We start from the raw sequence: 19,901 nt of genomic DNA, 5'->3' as shown, positions 1-19,901 counted from the left end.
TTTGATTGAGGGGGTGGTTTCGTCGTTACATCTCTTTCCTTTTATAGAGAACTAGGGTAGGGTCTATACATCCACGTCTAACACCGTTTCTAAGAAACAAGCCCCTGTGCCCACCACCCCATGTATGGTACTGGCAAATAAGAAACATGATCAAGACCAACATGGATTTCATTTTAGCACCAACAGTTGCCAATTTGTCTCACCCATTTCAAATATTTCATTCAAATACTATATGCTGAAACAATTTGTAAAACTGATAAAAGTTATCTGCCTTGAAGTTCTCATCCCTTAAAAGAATAAGAAACAAAACACTTTTCTACTGGTATAATTGTTTATTGGCTTGAATTACAAATGACTTTGTAAGTAGTGGTTTTCATACAATTTATATGCAAGCACAATTGACCGTACAGCTGGGTAACATGCACAGCTCATTCCATGTGGTTCCTTGGAGCCAAGGCTGCCAGAGCATAGATAAGCAGAGGTGTGATGATGACTAAATACACAATGTTTCACTCCAGCATGTCAACAACCAAATCCAGACACCTTTCTGATTGGCTTAATCTCACGATTTGCCTCTACTCTCCAATAACTGACATTAAGTAGCCACTTTGGTACTTCACAAATTTTGTCTTGATGGTCCAGCAACATACAATGTACTACTGATTCCTGTTACTAGAGTGTTATTCCTTTACACTAGAACATACAAAACATCATCATCATCATCATCATCATCATCATCATCATCATCATCACACCTCTACTCACAGCATTATTGAGGCCAACAGTTCAATATATACAAACCACCAATATTATTCTACATACACTTTTCATAATGTGTGTAAACAAAAGTCGATTAACAGAGATCAAGTGATGGCAGCAGAAGAAAGATGAACTTCTTATAAGGGAGGACTAGTCATTCAAATGTTTCAATGTAAAACAACACCATGTGTAAACCCTGTAGATGATCATGCATGAAACAAAAAAATGCATAGGTCAATCTTTAAGATTTGTTCAGGGATTCTATGACATAATACACCCTTCACTAGGGAAGATGATAACCCACTAATGAAATATATGCATTAAACTTCCACACAGTGAAATGTTAAAGCTACACACTGCAAAGTTATCTGTATGCATTGAGATGTATAGCAGAGCACTGATAGCATGCAAAGCAGATTTCTAATACATTGATTATAGCATTTGGAACTGGATTTCAAGACTGTTCCTGAATCAAGAGATTTTTATTTTCTATTTATCCTGTGTACCTACTTTTCACATACCATAATATACAAGATTATCTACATATCTACAAAATGTACAATACACAATACTACATTGTACATGACAACAATCAGCAGTTGGACACTGCACTACAAGCTCCAGGGATTCTGTTTCACTCAGATCACAAGTGTTGCAAGTTAACTAAACAACACATGGTGGTCCGGGCAAAACTTTGAGCTGATGAAGGACTAGTCCTGAGCACTTTCAAGGCTTATTGGGAAAGCATGTGTTAATAAATACTACCACTTTCTAAATGCTAATAATTTTCATTTCATACGTGTGCTGTTATAAATCATCTGTGCTGTCATATCAACAAACAAAATCAAATATAAAATTTAGTTCAAATCATAAATGAGATAATTTATCATGAAAGTGATCTATACCACCAAATTGGTCCTACGCATGGATTCAAACAGGAAGACAATGCTGTAAGTGAAACATAACACAACTGGTCAGAAATAACTCTTCTGGGTTATATCATCCTTATCCCCACATACTTGAAACGGACACTGACTGTCTTGCAGGTGTTGTTAAACGACAAAGTTTGATGAAATCCTACATCACCAAATACACTGGCAATCCACATTCCAGTAACTGTCAATCTCTGACAAATACCCAAGTGGTCATTTCCTGAGCTGTTACTTCAAAAATACCAGTCTTTCTGGCATGGGGAGTTCGTAGCGAGTCTCGGTAAAGCAACACATTGAGATAACAAATGGAACTATTGTTGTTGAATATTTAGAATAGTTCCAATATTTTACAAATTGTATCCATCTGATACAAAAATAATATTTGATTTATGAATGTTAGAGTATAAAAAATAAAACAATAACTTCCCACGTGTCTATGCTAATAACCACACTTTCTAACCTGTTATTAAAATCATGTGGTACATTCTGCAAATGTAGGACATAATCTTGATATGGAAAAGTACAAAATCAAATACAGAAATACAATACCTAGGACTTCTGGTAACATACGATAAGAGCTGTAACAGAACTTATTACTGATAAAATATTTACAATTTTGTATGTACTTCATCTTAACCATGCTATCACATTATCATGATTAAGAACAGTAATTATGCCTTGAAAAGTGAAAATAGATCTTTATTATAAAATTACTGAAAGGTTTGGCACATTTCAAAATTGACAAAGAAAACACTGTGCATGACCAGTGAGTGTTTTAACTTTTCACCATGTTGTTAAAATATAATGTTGAAGGTATGCACAAAGGCCTGATCTGTACAGTTGGGCTGGAATGCTTAAATCTGCAAAGCCAATATGAAAGAATCAGTTTAAGGAACACAGTAAAGACGTCAATCACTTGATCTCAATGAGATCAGTATGGAGCTACACATGACAGCTCTAGGTTTTCTCCTTAACACTGAGGAGCAGTTCTACCATGCTAGCTAAATCTAGATATAACAGTTTTACATGAATAGTGGCAACTGTAACCATGGTAACTAAATCTTCAATCTTTCACAAAATTAATGGAAGTTCCAAGGGATACAATGGTTATAAAAATGGTAGAATCAGCATAAATTAACAACAAAGGTTTTAAAAATTAACCACTAACAAACCAAAGGTAAAACATAACAGCAAGGATACCTCCTCAAAACCAAAGATTTCCATTCTGGAAAATTAACTCTCTGCAGGAACTGCAGCCTCAAGGTGCTTCAAGCAATGAGCCTTTAACCTACTGAACATACATTAACAAATCATATCAGTTACCTTAGAAAAGTAACAATACACCAATGTATCAATGTATTGAGAACTTGATAACATGCACAAAATACCAACCTCTGCTACAAATGATTTTTATTCAATTTGTTTTGAATTTTGTAATGACCACATGGTTTAAAGTACACAATAATCGTTACATGTCTGGTTAAGCTGTCAATCAAACACAGACTGACTGACACAAACAACCATGACAGAATCACCAAGTCATGATGGGCAGTACATAGTAGTACATGAGTTAGACATATTGTGACACTCCTGTATTATCCGATGGGATACAATATGTTTTGTAACAGATCAAAGTCGCGCTCATTCAGTATAGGTTCTTGACCACTGAACTCATACAACTCTGTTTAACAGTCATATGTCTCATGTGTACGAGCCTGTTAGTCCCTCATTATATCTATAAATACAACTCAAACTGTACAAAAACGTAAAAAGTCAACAGTGAAATCAGTCTAAGTAAACTTAGCCTCAGTGTATTTCGTTACACTCCACCACTGAGTCTAACAAAACCTAGAAGAAGGTCGCGTCAGGTAAACTTTGAGCGACCAATGACCGTCCAATCAAACGCGAGAATGTTAAATAGATTTAACCAATCAGACAACGGCTACCATTTGGGGACTTTCAAAATATTCAGGTCACTGACACAGATCTCTTCACAAACAAAATCTGCATATAACACAGTTATTTCACCTGCAGTATACACGCTTTGGGGTTTCTGTTCACATGGTTACCATCAGCTAATATTTCCGCAAGATGACATCCTTGAATATTGCCAAAAACACCAGTTTCAGTGACTGTTTACTCACCGTTGTCATGCTTGTACGTATGCTGTGTGGATCACCTGGAAGCGAGCGTACGCTATATAGCATTCGGAATCGTTCGGGTACGAACCTTTTCAAGATAAAAAGCGATTTGGTAAACTGTGTTCTGATTGGTCAATCTCAAAGGTTACCTGACGCAATCTCCCATAAGGTTTTGGTTGACTCAGTGGTGGAGTGTAACGAAATACGTTGAGACTAAGTTTACTTAGACTGACAGTGAAATAATTATCAGACTTTCATCCTTGACAGCATCACCCTGTCTTGCATCATATTATTGTCAGGGAGTGCCTACAGATGAAGAGTGACTACAGATGAAGAAACTGCAGTTCTCCTCTTTCCCATGTGATGAAACATCCTGCAAATATTCAAGCTTCATGCGCTTGTTTAAAAAGATTAGTGCATAATTAGAAAATCTGATAATTAAATCCTGTTATGACTGTATAATTGCACTGGTATATTGCCACGAGTATAAGGTCAAATACTGCAGTCTACTTACATATAAGGTCAGGAAATGTGGTTGACATAACATCAGTTTCTCGCTTCACAAATGAAATGTTAATGAGATTTTGCCTGTAACAACAAATCTTCCAAGGCTGTAAGGTAAGCAACATGATGTCAGTGTAGAGTGGCTGTACAACTGTCTTCATAATTTACATTACATTCACGGCTCATGCTTAATGACACAACGCTGGTACAGCTACAATTAACATGTCTTGCATGCTACAAACTACTCACAAATCACACACACTACACTTTCAATGGAGACATGAATATAAACTTAAGGCCTACAATTTGTAGGGGAAATACAAAACATGAAATGTGATCTTATCCAATTCTGCTAACATAGAATGCAAGTGTTAGGCCACAGTATGGAGCAAGTTGGAGTATGTGGTACATCATGCCACCCAATTCTGTTGTGGCCAGTATCATAGTCCCTCTTTAATGCTGCAAGTACAGAAAGTAGTGGCATTCATTGTTTAGTATACAAACTAACGCTCAATAATAATGAAATCAACTACCAGGACAAGCAGTCCACACTAGCATTCTGCAGCAAGAGTGTCTCTTGACAACGTGCAGCAATCAGCATCATACTTCCTCCTCAGCCTGCTCCTATGCAGCTGCAACCATGTGTGTATATGACACTGGGATGTGCTGCCCTGGAAAAGGTGATGAACATGACAGCAACACTATGGGTGTAATAAGTATAACAGTACGCTTTAGTAAAGATAGGCATCATAACGTCATTCCTCTGTTTGCAGATATCATGTCATATGTAGAGTCCTTGCTTTTACCTCCTAGACAACTAGCTTGAAAACACTGTCTAATTTCAACACCTAGCTTATGATTGGCGATATAAGATAACTACTTAAACTTAAAATAATATGGTTACATAAAATTTGTCCAAAATGATACTGGGTTCTGTAGAAAGAAATGTCTTTTGAAGAAAAAGCATTTAATCAAAGATCTTTATCACCTGCATTTCTCATCCATCGATTACAGTTGAGGTACAAATCTGACAAAGTAATACCAAATTGTTGTACCGTGTAATGTAGCATGGCTGTTGTATCTCCATGAATAATGTACAGTACCACTTTATCCTAAACAAGAGACAGAAGCAATCAGAAGAATGATGATATGTTCCAGGCACTATCTCCCATCCATTCTTTGTTACACCCCAACCCTACATCAGAAGATCATGACAGGGTTATGGTCAGACTTGTTTCATCATAGACTTCTTCAATCCAAGATGTGTGCACTACACACAATCGGTGTTAATGTCAGAATTCAAACACAAACAACACTTGAAGGAGAGTTGTTAGATACAAGCCATCATGTTAAAGTCGAAGGTCAGATTACCATCTAATGCAATAGCAAGTTTCATTCGGCCCCTCCTTTCTTCTTGGATGGTGGTATAAGATGATCAGGGAGGTCCGATGGAAGGTCATGCCCATCCAATTTTATCTTTATCAAATGATTTGCCAATGCCCATTCGTCAGCATCCAGCATACCGTCCTTATCAACATCTGCCAACTTCCATACCTTACTCAACACAGAATTAGGCAGCTTGGATTTAACCATTTCACTTTTGGCAGCAGCACCAGTAATTTTTCCATTGACAGGGTTCAGTCTCTCAAATGCATCATCATATTCATATTTCTCATGACTGACAACCCATTCATGCTCGCCACGACCTTTGTCAACACCTTCTCCACGGCCAATCCCGAATGGACTCTCATTGTAGCCCTCAAATGCTCCACCTTTGACATTCCCAACCTCTGAGTTTTCCATCACTTCCTCGTGAGGCACCATCTGCATCAGCCGAGAGATGTCATTGGCCAGCATGTGGTCCACTGTTTCCACCAGTTTGGGTTTGAGGGTGTGGAATTTGGTGAAGTCATGGTGTTGGAGTTGTTCCTGCATGCGTCTGACATCAGGGAAATCTCCAGGGGATATCTGGTACTCTCGCTGGAGGGTAGCAAATGTGTCTGCCAGTTTGTTGATGAGTTCCTTCTTCTTAGAATCCTTTCCAAACATTGATGGCATTTCTTTCCGCAACTGACTGATGATTGTAGCATGGACCTGCAATGACAAGGGTAGAATATACATGGTCTTTCATACAATAAATCTGACTCTTGGAATCATTTCAGTCAACATTAATGTTACTGTGCAACCTATTATTAGCTGAAGAATGACAGAACAGAATTTTACAAGACAAAAGTGGTTGAAAGTCCCAGATTGCACAATAAATAATACGTGAAAGCAACATGGGATCTATGCGGACTCCAAGATAGAACACGACTCAGTTACCAATAGGAACAACCTACTACCTATGACTCAACACCTGAAAGACTAATAGCAAAACACCACTTACACATAGTCAAGTATCTAAAGGACCCATTAGATGTGGATGATCCTGATATGGAGAACTACCCAGAAATATATTATCATGACATTACTTGGACCCTTTATTATATGAATATGAGTGCCATATTCAAGGGCAATAACAGAAATCTGCTGATCTCACTAGTCCACAAAGACATCACTACACTGGTGCTACATCCAGTGGATGAATTTGGAAACTGCTGACTGAATATTGCTGACAAGAGAATCCATCAACATTCAATAAAGTAACACCAACAGGAGCAGTCTTCTGAAAATTAAGGTACTCAAAATGAATTCTTTGCTAAGGCAGTTATTATGTATATGCTTCACAGATCATGAAATGCTGATAATCCTGAGAAGTCCACACAAACCTACAGTTATCTCCCTTAGATCATGATTTGCTCAGCAATGTCAAGAGAACCTAAGTATTTCTATGACCTTGTACTATGATATATGGTCTATAGTCACTGATCCACTTATTGCCAGCTGGTATAAGTGGATAGATGATAATAAACTTCATGTCACGTTTCCTTCTGCATAGTCTGTCAATATGGCTGCCATGCAGGTCTATCGGTTTCATTCCTATTGGATGTGATTAGGAAATGATCAATGTGAAATTTGACCTTACACTCTAATATCTCACGTTTATAATGAATGAAAAAACCTATTTTGCAGATCCTCAGTCTATAGTTAGTCCTACTTCAACATGACAACACTGTTGACTGTTTTGACATTTTCTGGCAGTTTTTATCGAATTCTATTTCGTAACATAAGTAAAACACGGAGAATTGGTTCAGAATTATGGCTAAAAAATTCTAGTAGTTGGACAATGCAATGCATTACTGTATTTTGTTCCTAAAATTCTACTTCAGCTTCTCAGCGAAAAATGTTTGACACTTTCAAATATCATTATATTCAAGGAGGATCCATAACCAAGGATGAGAGGAGCATGATAATGATGAGCCAGTCATTAACAAGATTGAACCAGTACTTGCCCACCCACCAGAAGTAGGAGAAGGCCTATCCTTAAGAGTAGCAGAATGTCCATCTTTTTAAAGGTTTTCCCTCTATGACAACACAATTCAGAGAAATTATTATTTCAGACTAATCTACACCACAGGCAAATATTGTCAGACTTGTTTGAGTGGCATTCTAGATGTTGCTAGTATAGAGATGACCCAACTTTATGGATGATCAACTCCTTCATTTCAACAACTGCGACATTTCAGTGTAGGTTCTAACGCTTGAAAAGGTTATAAGAACCTCCACTGAAATGTCGCAAGTTTTTAAACAAAGGAGTTCATCATCCATGAAGCTGAGTCATCTAAATATTGTCGGAATGATTATTACATGCTGCCAGTGACAAATGTACTTTTACACAAGGAAGCTGGACTTTTGAAATGATTGTACTTCATGTTCAGGAAATGGTATCATGAAGCACAAGGAAGATGCAAATGTGCAAATCACAAGTGATCATTACCTAACACAGGGTGAGGTTTTTCTGTAATATAAACAACAAATACTGACCATCATGTCAACTTTTAACTACATACAAACATAAAGGTAAATTGTTGATTGGTCTAGCTCATTAGTGTGAACTAATGGATCCGATGTTTTATAATGTGAATGTGGTATATGAGACAACGCTGGTCATGACATAGCCTCCCACATGTTGCAGCTGCATATCTGCTGATGTACGTCAAGTGTCTGGTATCAGGCTATCTACTGCAGAGTTTATCATTCAGACTCACTGCACACACGGCCCACATACACAGCAGCATTACAGCCCATCTGCTGTCATTCATACTTCATGACTAACTGCAGCATGAAGGGTCTAGAAGCAATCTATTTTCTTCATTCCTATACCAAATGAAAAATATATCAAACAGTTTTTAACCTTAATATCGTTGTTCTTAATGTTGGATTTATCAAATTACAAGTTTGCCACTGTGGACTATATGCTGTCTGATGATGTCTAAACAAACAACAGTTGACAATTCACAACATCTTGGTACAATCACACACAATCTCTGTAAACAGTTGTAATTTGCTGTGTGGGGGATTACTAAATCCCTCATTTGTCAATGTTCTAAATGCAGAAGGCTGGTCACAATGACTACCTGAAGTAGGTATCTAATCCATCAGTGAACCAGACTGTTTATCTCCACTGATATCAATGTAATCACCCTGTTCTGGTCAGCCATTGCCTAGCTATCCACATGTAAATACAGGCCATGTGGATAGCATATCTAATTACAATCACTGATAGAAGAATTCCTCACCTTGTGTTAATTACTCAGTAGATACTAGATATACATCCTTAACTTCATAGACATTTTGAACAAAGTCCTTTGTGTTAGTATGAAAATAGCTGTTTATTATTGTATTCTATTGCTGATTGTGTTGAATTACAGTCAAAACATGAAAGATAATTCTAAATTCTGTCTTCTTTTATCTTTACAAACAAATCTGTTCAAACTGTTTTAGTAGAACTGACATCTTTCATTAATTTCAAACACTTTCAGATTTCAAATACAACAGAGAACAGGAAGAAGCCTCACTCTTGTCCTCCAGCCTTAATTGTCCTGAGATTATATGAATATCTGGATCAGGGTCACACATAGCATTATCCTGAATATTGTTATGACTTTGGAAAAAGTATAACTATGAAAAATGATGCTGTAACCTTCATGGAATCACTAACACATTGCAAACATGTATACACTACCCTGGTCAAAAAGACCTTTTTGCCCAGCACAAGTAACAATCATTACTGTCTTGAATAACAGAAACATTTCCCCTTACAACAAACATGTTTATCTTGCTGCTATGGAAACATTCATCAACAGCAAGGTGACTAACAACCATTTTCACTGTACCAGTACTATCACTATGATGAAATGCCAACATCAGCTCATCTGTGAAATTCACCCCAGTGCTAAGCCCTACATACCTGACATTCTGACTAACATATACATGTGTACACAGACTCACAAATATACGACTATATTCTATGCTGTATACAGCTACATATCCCACTGAGACCTGGGAACAGGTCATGCATCCCCCTGGGGAGTGGTGAGCAGTGTGTATTTCCCCTATCTGTCTATACAATGTAAATAGCAGGACATCTGACCAGCAAAGTGATGCCACGCCCTTCCTTATGTGTGTACATAGCTGGAACACTGGTTTCACCCTGTCGGTGTTAATCATCGGCACTGCACTCCATACCCTGAGATACACCCTATCATAGTGTGAACTGTTGGTTTCATAAGAACGTAGTATAATCTGATTTTCATAATACCAGGAAATGTTTGTTGAAGTTACATATCGTCCAGTGTGGCAGCAGGACGTCCTGATCACCAGGGCAGGGAAATGTCAAGTGACCCTTTACGGCCAACAAGGACTTCGTGTTTCCTCCATGACAGAGGCTGAACTGACTTGGAAGTGTTAAAAAAGTTACATAATTTCATAATTCCATGAATACCAAACTCCTGCTAAACATATCACTATCTGTTCAATCTTCTTTACTAGAATATCTGTGAATTCTCAGGTTTATGCTTTCCACTGTCTTTACAAAAAACCACAAAAGTAGAAGTTACAGCAGTCACAGTGTTACAAAGTATTTCAAATGTGTTAACTGATAAGAATCAATGATGATTATGGTACTGTTTTATGGTGCGTAAAACCTGTTGATGGAAAAGCTTGAGTCACAGGCTTCCCTACACTGCAAAGCTGACACAGACAAACATGAGGAGCCTTTGGCCCAAATAGTAAAATCAGAGGGAACACACCCAGTGGATGACATTACATCAACACAGTTTAGAAACAAGGACATTTTTATTGTATCACATGATGCAGTCAAAAATAACAAACATGCATTGTTTGAAATGATGCATGATAATCAAGGAGTCCTAGTGATTGCCTGAATGATAAAAGTAAAATTGTCTTCCCAACCTCCAAGCACCTCAAGACCAAAATTAACTTAAAGAATGACTGTGGATAAAATATTTCAATAAATATCTGTTATTTCCACACATCTGAACAGTTAAATAGAATAACCAGAATGAAAGACAGGAAATATGCATACACGGTTTGTGTGCACACTGCTTAAGCATAAACACACCTTGGTTTGTGTGGAAATGTTCTTTCCTGGGACGTACTGATATACCCTTCAGGATTCCTGGCATGGTGTAAATATAGATGTGTCCTACATATTACTGAAAACACCATGAAAAAGTCACAGTTTTATGTCTCGTTCCGCCTACATGCTGCAGCCACGAATATCTTTGGTGTTAGACGTGGTGTCAATCAATACTTGGCCAACACGGGGAGACAAATGCATGTATATGTCATTTTTTACTTCAATAATCCCAGAAAACTGAATGTTATATCTCATCACCTAAAACAACTTGGACAGGAACCAGTTTTGAATATGGTAGTTCCACAGCTGTTTTCTAACATAATATTTTATTGTTATTCATATGAAACATTTATGCCTGAATTGAGTACATGACAGTTACATCATATGTAGGTGCAACATTTGCCAATTCTATATAACCTCAAAAATAATACAATGTATTATCACAACCAAAATTCTAAATTCTCAAATGAACATAACAACGTGCCTACTTATATTTTTCAAATACTTCCACCATATCAGAGGAAGTTTTGCATGTTTACCTGCTCATGATCAATTTCTAGTAACATAAATCATATCATGAATATTTGTGGCATATTTTTTGCAGTGTAGACTGAACTCACTATTTTAAAATAAAAAAGACATTCTTCATTGTTCATAAGTCATTTCTTTCTTCAGTATATATAACATATCTAGTAGCTAAGAATATGTCAATAATAATACTCATATTATCATCAATTCGCCCTCTGCAATCACTATGATGATCAGACTCTCCATGATCAATGTGACACAAGCTGCTATTTCAATGTCATCTACAGCGTGATATGGGAGTGATGCCTGAGTTATTCTGGTCGAGGGAGTCACATGCCAGCGAATAATTCCACCTACAACCTCTCATGACTCATTCTGCTTGTGGAAATTGTCAACCTAGACAACAGATAATCTGTCACCACGGTAGTGAGTGTGAGTTAACTCTATAGGCTTGGCCTTGAGTAACAAGCTCACAGGTGAATGGACTACAGTGTTAAAGTTTGGAAAGTTGAGACCTGCAACAGATCTCACAAACATGACATTAAGCACCGACAGCTGTACTGCGTCAACACTGATTTAGATATAGGAGGAAGGTGTCAGTCTTTAACCAGGTTTGAAGCACAGGTCAAGCAAATTTCTGGTTTTAGTAAATTCTTCTCATAATAATTCATAGAACATTTACAGATTTAATTTTGAAAGAACCAAACTTAGGCAAGTAGACTCAACACATATGATTTGTGGCAAGGACATCATTTTGTAAGGGACAACCTTGCAAAAACCTGGGTTGGACAGTCCCCTTTTATGCTTGCTACTAGAAGTCTCCCATGCCAAAGCTCAGCACTGTGAACATTATTTCAACTCTGGCATATTTCCCATAATTACTCGCTCCTCATTGGTCATTCTCTAATTGAACGCCAAGACTGAATCATGTTAATTAAAAATGCCACTTGTTTATTTTCTGTGTTTATGGCATACATCTTTAGAATCCAACACTTCAACTGAAGGACATTAGCACCAATAAGTGAGTGAGCTGAGTTTTACACCGCACTCAGCAATATTCCAGCCATATGACGACAGTCTGTAAATAATCGAGTCTGGACCAGACAATCCAGTGATCAACAGCAGCAGCAGCAATCTACACAAATGGGAACTGATGACATGTGTCAACCAAGTCAGCGAACCTGACGATCCGATCCCGTTAATCACCTCTTCTGACAAGCAGAGTCACCTTTTACGGCAAGCATGGGTTTCCTAAGGAAGGCCTATGCTACCCCAGACCTTCAGAGGTCTTAGCACCAATAAACTATTAACTCCCACAGTTTCAACAGGGAAGACGGCAGTTCTCTGAAAGGCCATCAGGAAGTGAGCATATCAACACTTCAGATGGAGAGGTCAAGGAAGAAAAGTCAAGAAGCTGGTCTAGATTTCCATCATAAATAAAATCATAGATTCCACATGACAAATCATCCACAATTAAGTTAAGACAAACATTGGCAACAGAAGGGGCACATGCAATCTTGAGTGGGTGACCTTAGATTTATCCAGTTTTTTGTTCAATATTCCTGCAATCATGACCGTGGGGATTGGAACCTGGGCATTCAGCATGATGAGAGTATGTTTTAACCACAAGGCTACCTGACCTCCCCTAAAACCTACGTGCTTTCATCAATGGTATTTGAATCTTGGGTTTTCAAAATGTAACTTTTAACACCGAATAGTTAACACAAGGTGACTATCTAGCCCAATGTCATCGTGATCTGTGTTGTTCAACAAGTACACAATGACTGATATTTTCCATCACTGACTGTGGGAAACCACCTTATGGTACAGTTGTCATACACACAATATGCACTGAAACAGCAGGAAACCATCTATTACTTCTCTGTATGATTTTACAATAAGAAACGAATATCAGTTTTTCTGTAAACCACACCTGTTTCATGTATGTAGCCATTACTATATCATCAGAGGGGAGCCTAGTTCACCATCAAGATGCTGTGTTTGACTCTAGGGCATGACTCCCATTCCTCATGATGGTGGTATACTGCTCACCCACCTCAACCCACTTACAGAACACTGAGATATTTCTATATAACCTGTGACAGCCTCAAATTCAACAGAATGCCCTGAATATCAGTAGCTGGCAATGAGCAAGTCAACTGTGGCTGGAAGTCGGTGCAGTTGCAGCAGCTCCAAGAAACCTGATCACAGTGTGTGAGAGAGGAAAGCTTGAAGTGACACCCTCACCAGGAATTTCACTACCACGTCTTGCAGCTATACAGCGGAAACAGCAGCAACGTGGGTCTCACTTGACTCTCAGGCTCTGCCATTCTTGTATCATTCTTACAGACAGCCAATTCATCAAACAGACTTCCTTAATATCCACATTAACCATATATACCATATATATATATATCATCCACACATGTACCATTCACTGCTAACACTGAATGTGAGAGTGTATCCTTGAGGTCTGTTTCAACTGTATGTAGTATCGGAAACAAAGAACCCTTTAAACAATCCTGTTTCACACTGAGGCAATGACAAGGACCTCTAGTATTTCCTACTTGTATTACAAGTTGTAACACTGCTTTGACCAATGTTCTACTTGTATATGTCAGACACGTAAACACAGTTCTAACCTGTCCAAAATAACATCCATGTTTTGACAGAATTCACCTAGGACTGATCATATTTCATCTTGACATAATGAACCAGGCTATCACAAAATAATGGGGCGTTAACATTCCATCTTGATCATGCTGGGCCACACAGTTCTAGTAATACCAGTATTCCTGGATCTTGGATCCTTCACAAGATCAGTTTCAGTATTACCATCAACCACTAACTGAGCCACCAAATGCCTACCAAATGTTACACTACTTTGGTAACAACTTTTCAATGCTGACACAGCGAAACATCCTGGCTGCTTACATGGAAGTACAATTTTAAGTAAAACAGCCTACTTTCTGTGACAGTGTAACCATGGTTACTGACTGTACTGAGTTAGTCTTCTGCAGTATTTAAATACAGAAATCATATTTCATTTTGAAAATTAATCATCTGGATCATAATGAGAACCAACTTCTGTTCACCCTTAACTTAAAACACTACATGATACATGCCATATTTTACTATCACTACCTTCAGCTTCACCAGCGTTCATGATTACTGGTAAGGTCCTACAGAGATTGATTCCCATGTGCCCCACATCTAACTCGCTGATATAACTTTAAAAATGCAAGACTGATCCACATACATACTCATTTTCATCCGTTGTTCAACATATATGTTATACTTGACCACTTTATGAAAGGCATTGTGTATTAACACTATTCATACCTGAAAAGAAACATGTAAAAAAAACCAAAACCCTTGAAACAGTTCTATCCCAACCACTTGTAGCTAAGTTAACAATACTTCAGCAAAAGCCCATATCTACATGTACTGACGCATTCTACTTATTCACACAAAAACTTCAGAGTCAGTCAGTAAAGTTATTGTTACTGGGTTTATGAAGACACTTGGAAATCATCAACAAGTTCAGAGTTAACATTATTTCTAGTGTTTGTTCAAATAATTGTATTTGTTGCAAAGCTTATTAACAGATCTAGAATGAGGTTGTCCCAACTGTTTCCTATGTTTCCAGGACTATGCATGGACTGGCAACAGCCTGGGCTAGCCAACTGGCACACTTAATGCCAGGAGGTTTCTAATCACATCATGTTAGCTGAATAATGTAGAGAAACAGGCTGTTAAGCTTAATTTGTATCCCTAGTTACTAATATTACTTGAATAATGGTGTTTGACAATTGATGTCACTATCTTCACCATTCCAGCCAGTAATCACAGTGCCAGTAAATAAACAACCCTGAGCAAGACTGAAACCAACTGGTGACAGACTGCATCACCAACATATCAAACTGTCAACTTATCCTCAATAACAGGTCAATTCATTTCCTGCCCAAATAGTTCTAAGATGGGAGAATACAAGTTCTTCCTTCTGAGTTATCCAAAAGAATATCTGCTCATATTTGAATGATTACAGCTTATTTAAAAGATTTTTTTAACATCTCCTAAACTGGCAAATAACAGAACATATTTTATGGTCATCAGTCTAAAATAATGACATGATTTAACTCTAAAACTGTGTTTTGAATTAATCATCAAACTCCGAGCATTCTTGTCACAGCCTTTTTGACCATGCTATTGTTCAAATCAACTGCAGTGCAAAACTCAAGACCTCAGATGGACCTTAAATTTCTATACTGACAACATCCTGCTGACAAGTTTTGAAAGTTCACAAATTTACAGGATAGAGTTGAGATTTAATGTGTTGATATTGTTTACTATTCAAAAAAAAGCCCATGGTGGCGCAAGGCATGTAAAGACTCTGCCAATTAGTGACCTTTCTTTCACACAAGGCCAGCCTGGAAGCCAGCATTCACATTCATGTACAAAACTGCCAGGTGCTAGGACATGCCTCCACAGTGCTGGTCCTTCATCAATATGGACACTACCCACTGCATCACAGGAAACGTGATAACTAAAATAATATAACACTGGCATGTTTCCCTCAGTGGGTATTAACTGTACTCTGGTCATGTCACAACCTGGAGATCAATGTGGAAGGAAAGTCTGAAATGATATTGCTCAGAAATGTTTCATGCTTGATGAAACCAACATTGTGGGCATGTGACAAGGGAACTACAACGTAAATCTCTGTTTGGGGACTGGTTGTGAAATTATTTTGGGTGACTGGACTGTCATAACTGATTCACCATAAATTAATCAGCTTACAAACTACTGCTGTTTTCAATCAAACATATCAGGAACAAACACAAATACTTATGTCAGCACTCTAATTTTGAAAAAGGATACAGACCACACCCATTCATATTTTTTTCTCCAACCACAAAGATGCAAGTAATGAATAAATCATGAAAGATTACAACTGTGGAGAATTTGAGACAGGAGGCAAAACTGACTGCATTTGATTACCATGATGACGGAAAATTACACTGAATAGCTCTGCCATCAAAACCTTCTTTGATTATTTCTAATAATGCGATCACCAAAAATAACACCAAACAAGTTATGAATAAATTTGGGCAGAAATTCTTTTTCATATGCTATGACATACTGCACACAAATGAGACAGTCCTTATCAAATACACTACTGAGTCTAAAACATGTTTTAGTGAGTGAGTGAGTGAGTGAGTGAGTATTCTAGCAATATCACGGCGGTAGAAGCCAGAAATGGACATCTCACATATACCCATGTGGTGAATTGAACCCAGGTGTTCAGCATGATGAGCGAACACTTTTATTATTAAGCTATCACACTGCCCCATTTTTAATGTTTTGAACAATGTTTCGTAATCCCAAAACAATTTACTAGTGCTGTCACTGTCACTGTCGCAGATATTGATTATGTTAATGTATGCCTCAAGGAGACAGTTTGTTAATATTACTTGGTGATTGTTGCTGGGGACAACAGGATAGTAGACTCAAACACGGTTTGAAAAGATCTACCAAATTATTGTGTAACAGTGCTTGTACTGGGATACTTACACACAATCATTATCTCATTTTAGAGTACTCTTATAGTGTGTGTGTGTGTTAGTGTGTGTGTGTTAGTGTGTGTGTGTGTTGTGTATCAGCCTCAATTACATAAAGTTCAAACTTGAACTAAGGCATGAAAGAAAATTGACAGGTGTTGATTTAGTACCATTTAGTAGTTACAACTTGCACATCAGAGAATTCTACTAACTCTAGTTTAATGTGAGTTGCATGTGTTATTAAATGAGAGACCAGGGCTGAATGAGCTGAAAACATTCAAATCACAGGTCAAATCTACACAGGAATGTAATAATGGGCACTTGAAGCTGTGGTTGTTATGTATGTGATGTATACTGGTATATGTAACAAGTGTTTGGACTCAGGCTACAACAGGCACAGAGAACTTGGGCATTGAGGGCTGGGTTTGAGTAAGTCTGTCTCACAGTCTCTGAAGCTGGGTTTGAGTAAGTCTGTCTCACAGTCTCTGAACCACATGAATTTCCCTACAGCCAAGCCATGCCAGCACTGTAAAAGCCCAAGATGAAACAAGTCTAGATTTCCTCAGATTCTGATTCTCCATCTCACTCCTTTTCAATACAAATAAGTTTATTTGTTACTTAGTCAGAGACTAAGCATAACTCTAGGTCTGAGTCTAAAGAAACATATATATTACACATACAAGATGTGGACTGGCTAACCAGCAGCTCTGACCTACATACAGCTATGTATCGCTATGTACATCAGCCACCATGAAAAATGTATCTGGTATGCCACTTTGTCTGTACACATTGTAATCATTGTTGGCCTTTACAACTACTGAATGCTCAGAGAACAAACTGGCTGAGACATTTTCTTGCCTTTCACCCCTCCACCCCTTTTTTTTCAAGACAAAGAAAAGAAAACATTAATTGAAACATGAGTTACATGCTCATCTGTTGTGATTTTGTTAATGCACTTATATAAAGCTTTGGACAACTTCCTAAAATCTGTTACCTCAATCTTAATATAAGTCAGCTTGATCTGCAATTTATTAATGTCACATTTTCCACTGTGACTGATGGACAAGTGGCAACTGACACATATCATCAACACATGACCTCATCTCTGACCCAACAAACAAGCCTGCAGGTCCTTATTTCATATGCCCTAAACAACAACTGCATCATAAAATATCAACACCACCCATAGCCAATGACATAACACTGGCTTGCTGACAGATAAGTAATGAGGGATTCATCAGAGATACCTCCAGTGGTCAGTAAATGTGTCCTAGTCATGCTGTTGACAGGATTTAATAATAATCATAATCTGATATTCATCTAAAGGAAACAATATGAACTTCATGCCTTATGAAAAGACATCTTTGCCATATTTGTAGTTGTCATTGTAAATGTGTACATAAAGTTCTTGCAAAATTTTTTATCATTTGATTAGTGATGTGGAATCAGTTATTGTATAACATATGATAAAATTATGATAAAAGGTTTCATTTTTTTATGACAGATTGAAATTTAGATGTATGTCACAACTGTGAGTGTAAAAGATTAAAATGATTACATGAATTACGTTATTAACTGCATAATATAGTCACAGAAAAAGTTTTAAAAATAGTCATTCTTGACTTCAGCAAGAAATAACTTACATTCAATCATTCTGCACACACATAAGTGTGGATTAATTTGGATGCACTTATGTCATAATTCAACACAATAGCTCTCTCGAAATACCATGTGTCCATATTACATTGTCATCTAAGAGTGACTAATTATTGATATTACCATGTTAGCATACACTCACAGGTAACTCATCTGTCCTTCGTCTGTGCCAAGCACGTTAATAGGAGGTATTATCTCAAGCAGGTAAAAAATGTCAAACATTCTGATCACTGCGTTCTTACCTTGGCAAGTCGTGCTCGCTTGATGAGGTCATTCAGTTTCCGAAGGGCTGCATTTCTTGGTAAACTTTGCAAATCTTTAAACAGATCTGTTTCTTCTAGTTCAAAGAGCTTTCTGTTCATATCATAATGTAACGGTTGATCCCAAAATGATCCAATATAAACTCTTGCTACTTCAGGTGTATTGAGCACTTTTCCAAGGGACCACATCAACGCTCCATAAACTCTCATTAACTGCTGATGATCGACCATATCGGCTTTGTTCAAGACAATTCTAATTTTCTCATCATAGCCCTTGATTGCATCTATTGCTCTTCGAAATTCATCAGAGATGTCAAGTTTATGAGCATCAAATAGAAGGATAATCCGATCCACCCTCTCTGCAAACCATTCCAAGACACCTGCAAAGTCATACCCCCTGTCAACCCTCTGTTTCTCTCCAGACAAAATTCCAGGTGTGTCAACAATTGTAATACTTTCCAGGACTGAATTTTTAACCATGGAACACTGGAATCTGTTGAGGAAGGCGTTGCCAAACTTTGACAGTGGACGAAACTGTTTCTTCGTGTCAACAACAAGCGCATTACCAGGAACCATGCCATCTTGATCACCGTGCATAACAGCTATAAATCTATCCGTAGTTGGTTCAGGGCCAATTCTTATTCCGGGGAAATCTGCCTCCAGAAGATACCTGATGAATGTGGTTTTACCGGTTGAATACTGGCCGATTAGCAAAATCATAGGCTTAGCATCAAAATCAGCGTCATCAAGGGGCGGGGAATGAAAATCGTGAAATTTGTAGTGCTCTTCTAGTGGCAGTAATTTCTGCTTGTAGACTTTCTTCAGCCCTTCAACTACATTCGCGTACACCTCGGGCTCTTTCTTTCGACGGTCGTCGTTGGATAACCACCGCAACATGTTGAATAATTTGGTCAACACACACTGATCACAGTGTTTCCTCTACCGGCTTTTATATGTCAAGAAGATGGAGGCACCGGAACTTGACGAGAGAGCCCTTACTGCGCATAATCACGCGAGAT

The 19,901-nt window shown here is 37.8% G+C and overlaps 1 protein-coding gene across 1 annotated transcript; it reads right to left on the bottom strand.

Annotated features, from left to right (window-relative positions):
* Window positions 1-312: 312 nt before the first annotated feature.
* Window positions 313-19,873, bottom strand: LOC137293849 (EH domain-containing protein 3-like). Its single transcript, XM_067824623.1, has 2 exons — window positions 18,865-19,873; window positions 313-6,430 (listed from the first exon to the last, which is right to left on the bottom strand). The coding sequence occupies exons 1-2, from the start codon at window positions 19,777-19,779 to the stop codon at window positions 5,729-5,731; spliced, it is 1,617 nt and encodes a 538-aa protein (XP_067680724.1). The 5' UTR covers window positions 19,780-19,873; the 3' UTR covers window positions 313-5,728.
* Window positions 19,874-19,901: the final 28 nt, after the last annotated feature.

This window comes from Haliotis asinina, chromosome 8, assembly GCF_037392515.1.
Source record: "Haliotis asinina isolate JCU_RB_2024 chromosome 8, JCU_Hal_asi_v2, whole genome shotgun sequence".
Lineage (NCBI taxonomy): Eukaryota > Metazoa > Mollusca > Gastropoda > Lepetellida > Haliotidae > Haliotis > Haliotis asinina.
This window is presented reverse-complemented; position numbering and strand designations above follow the sequence as displayed.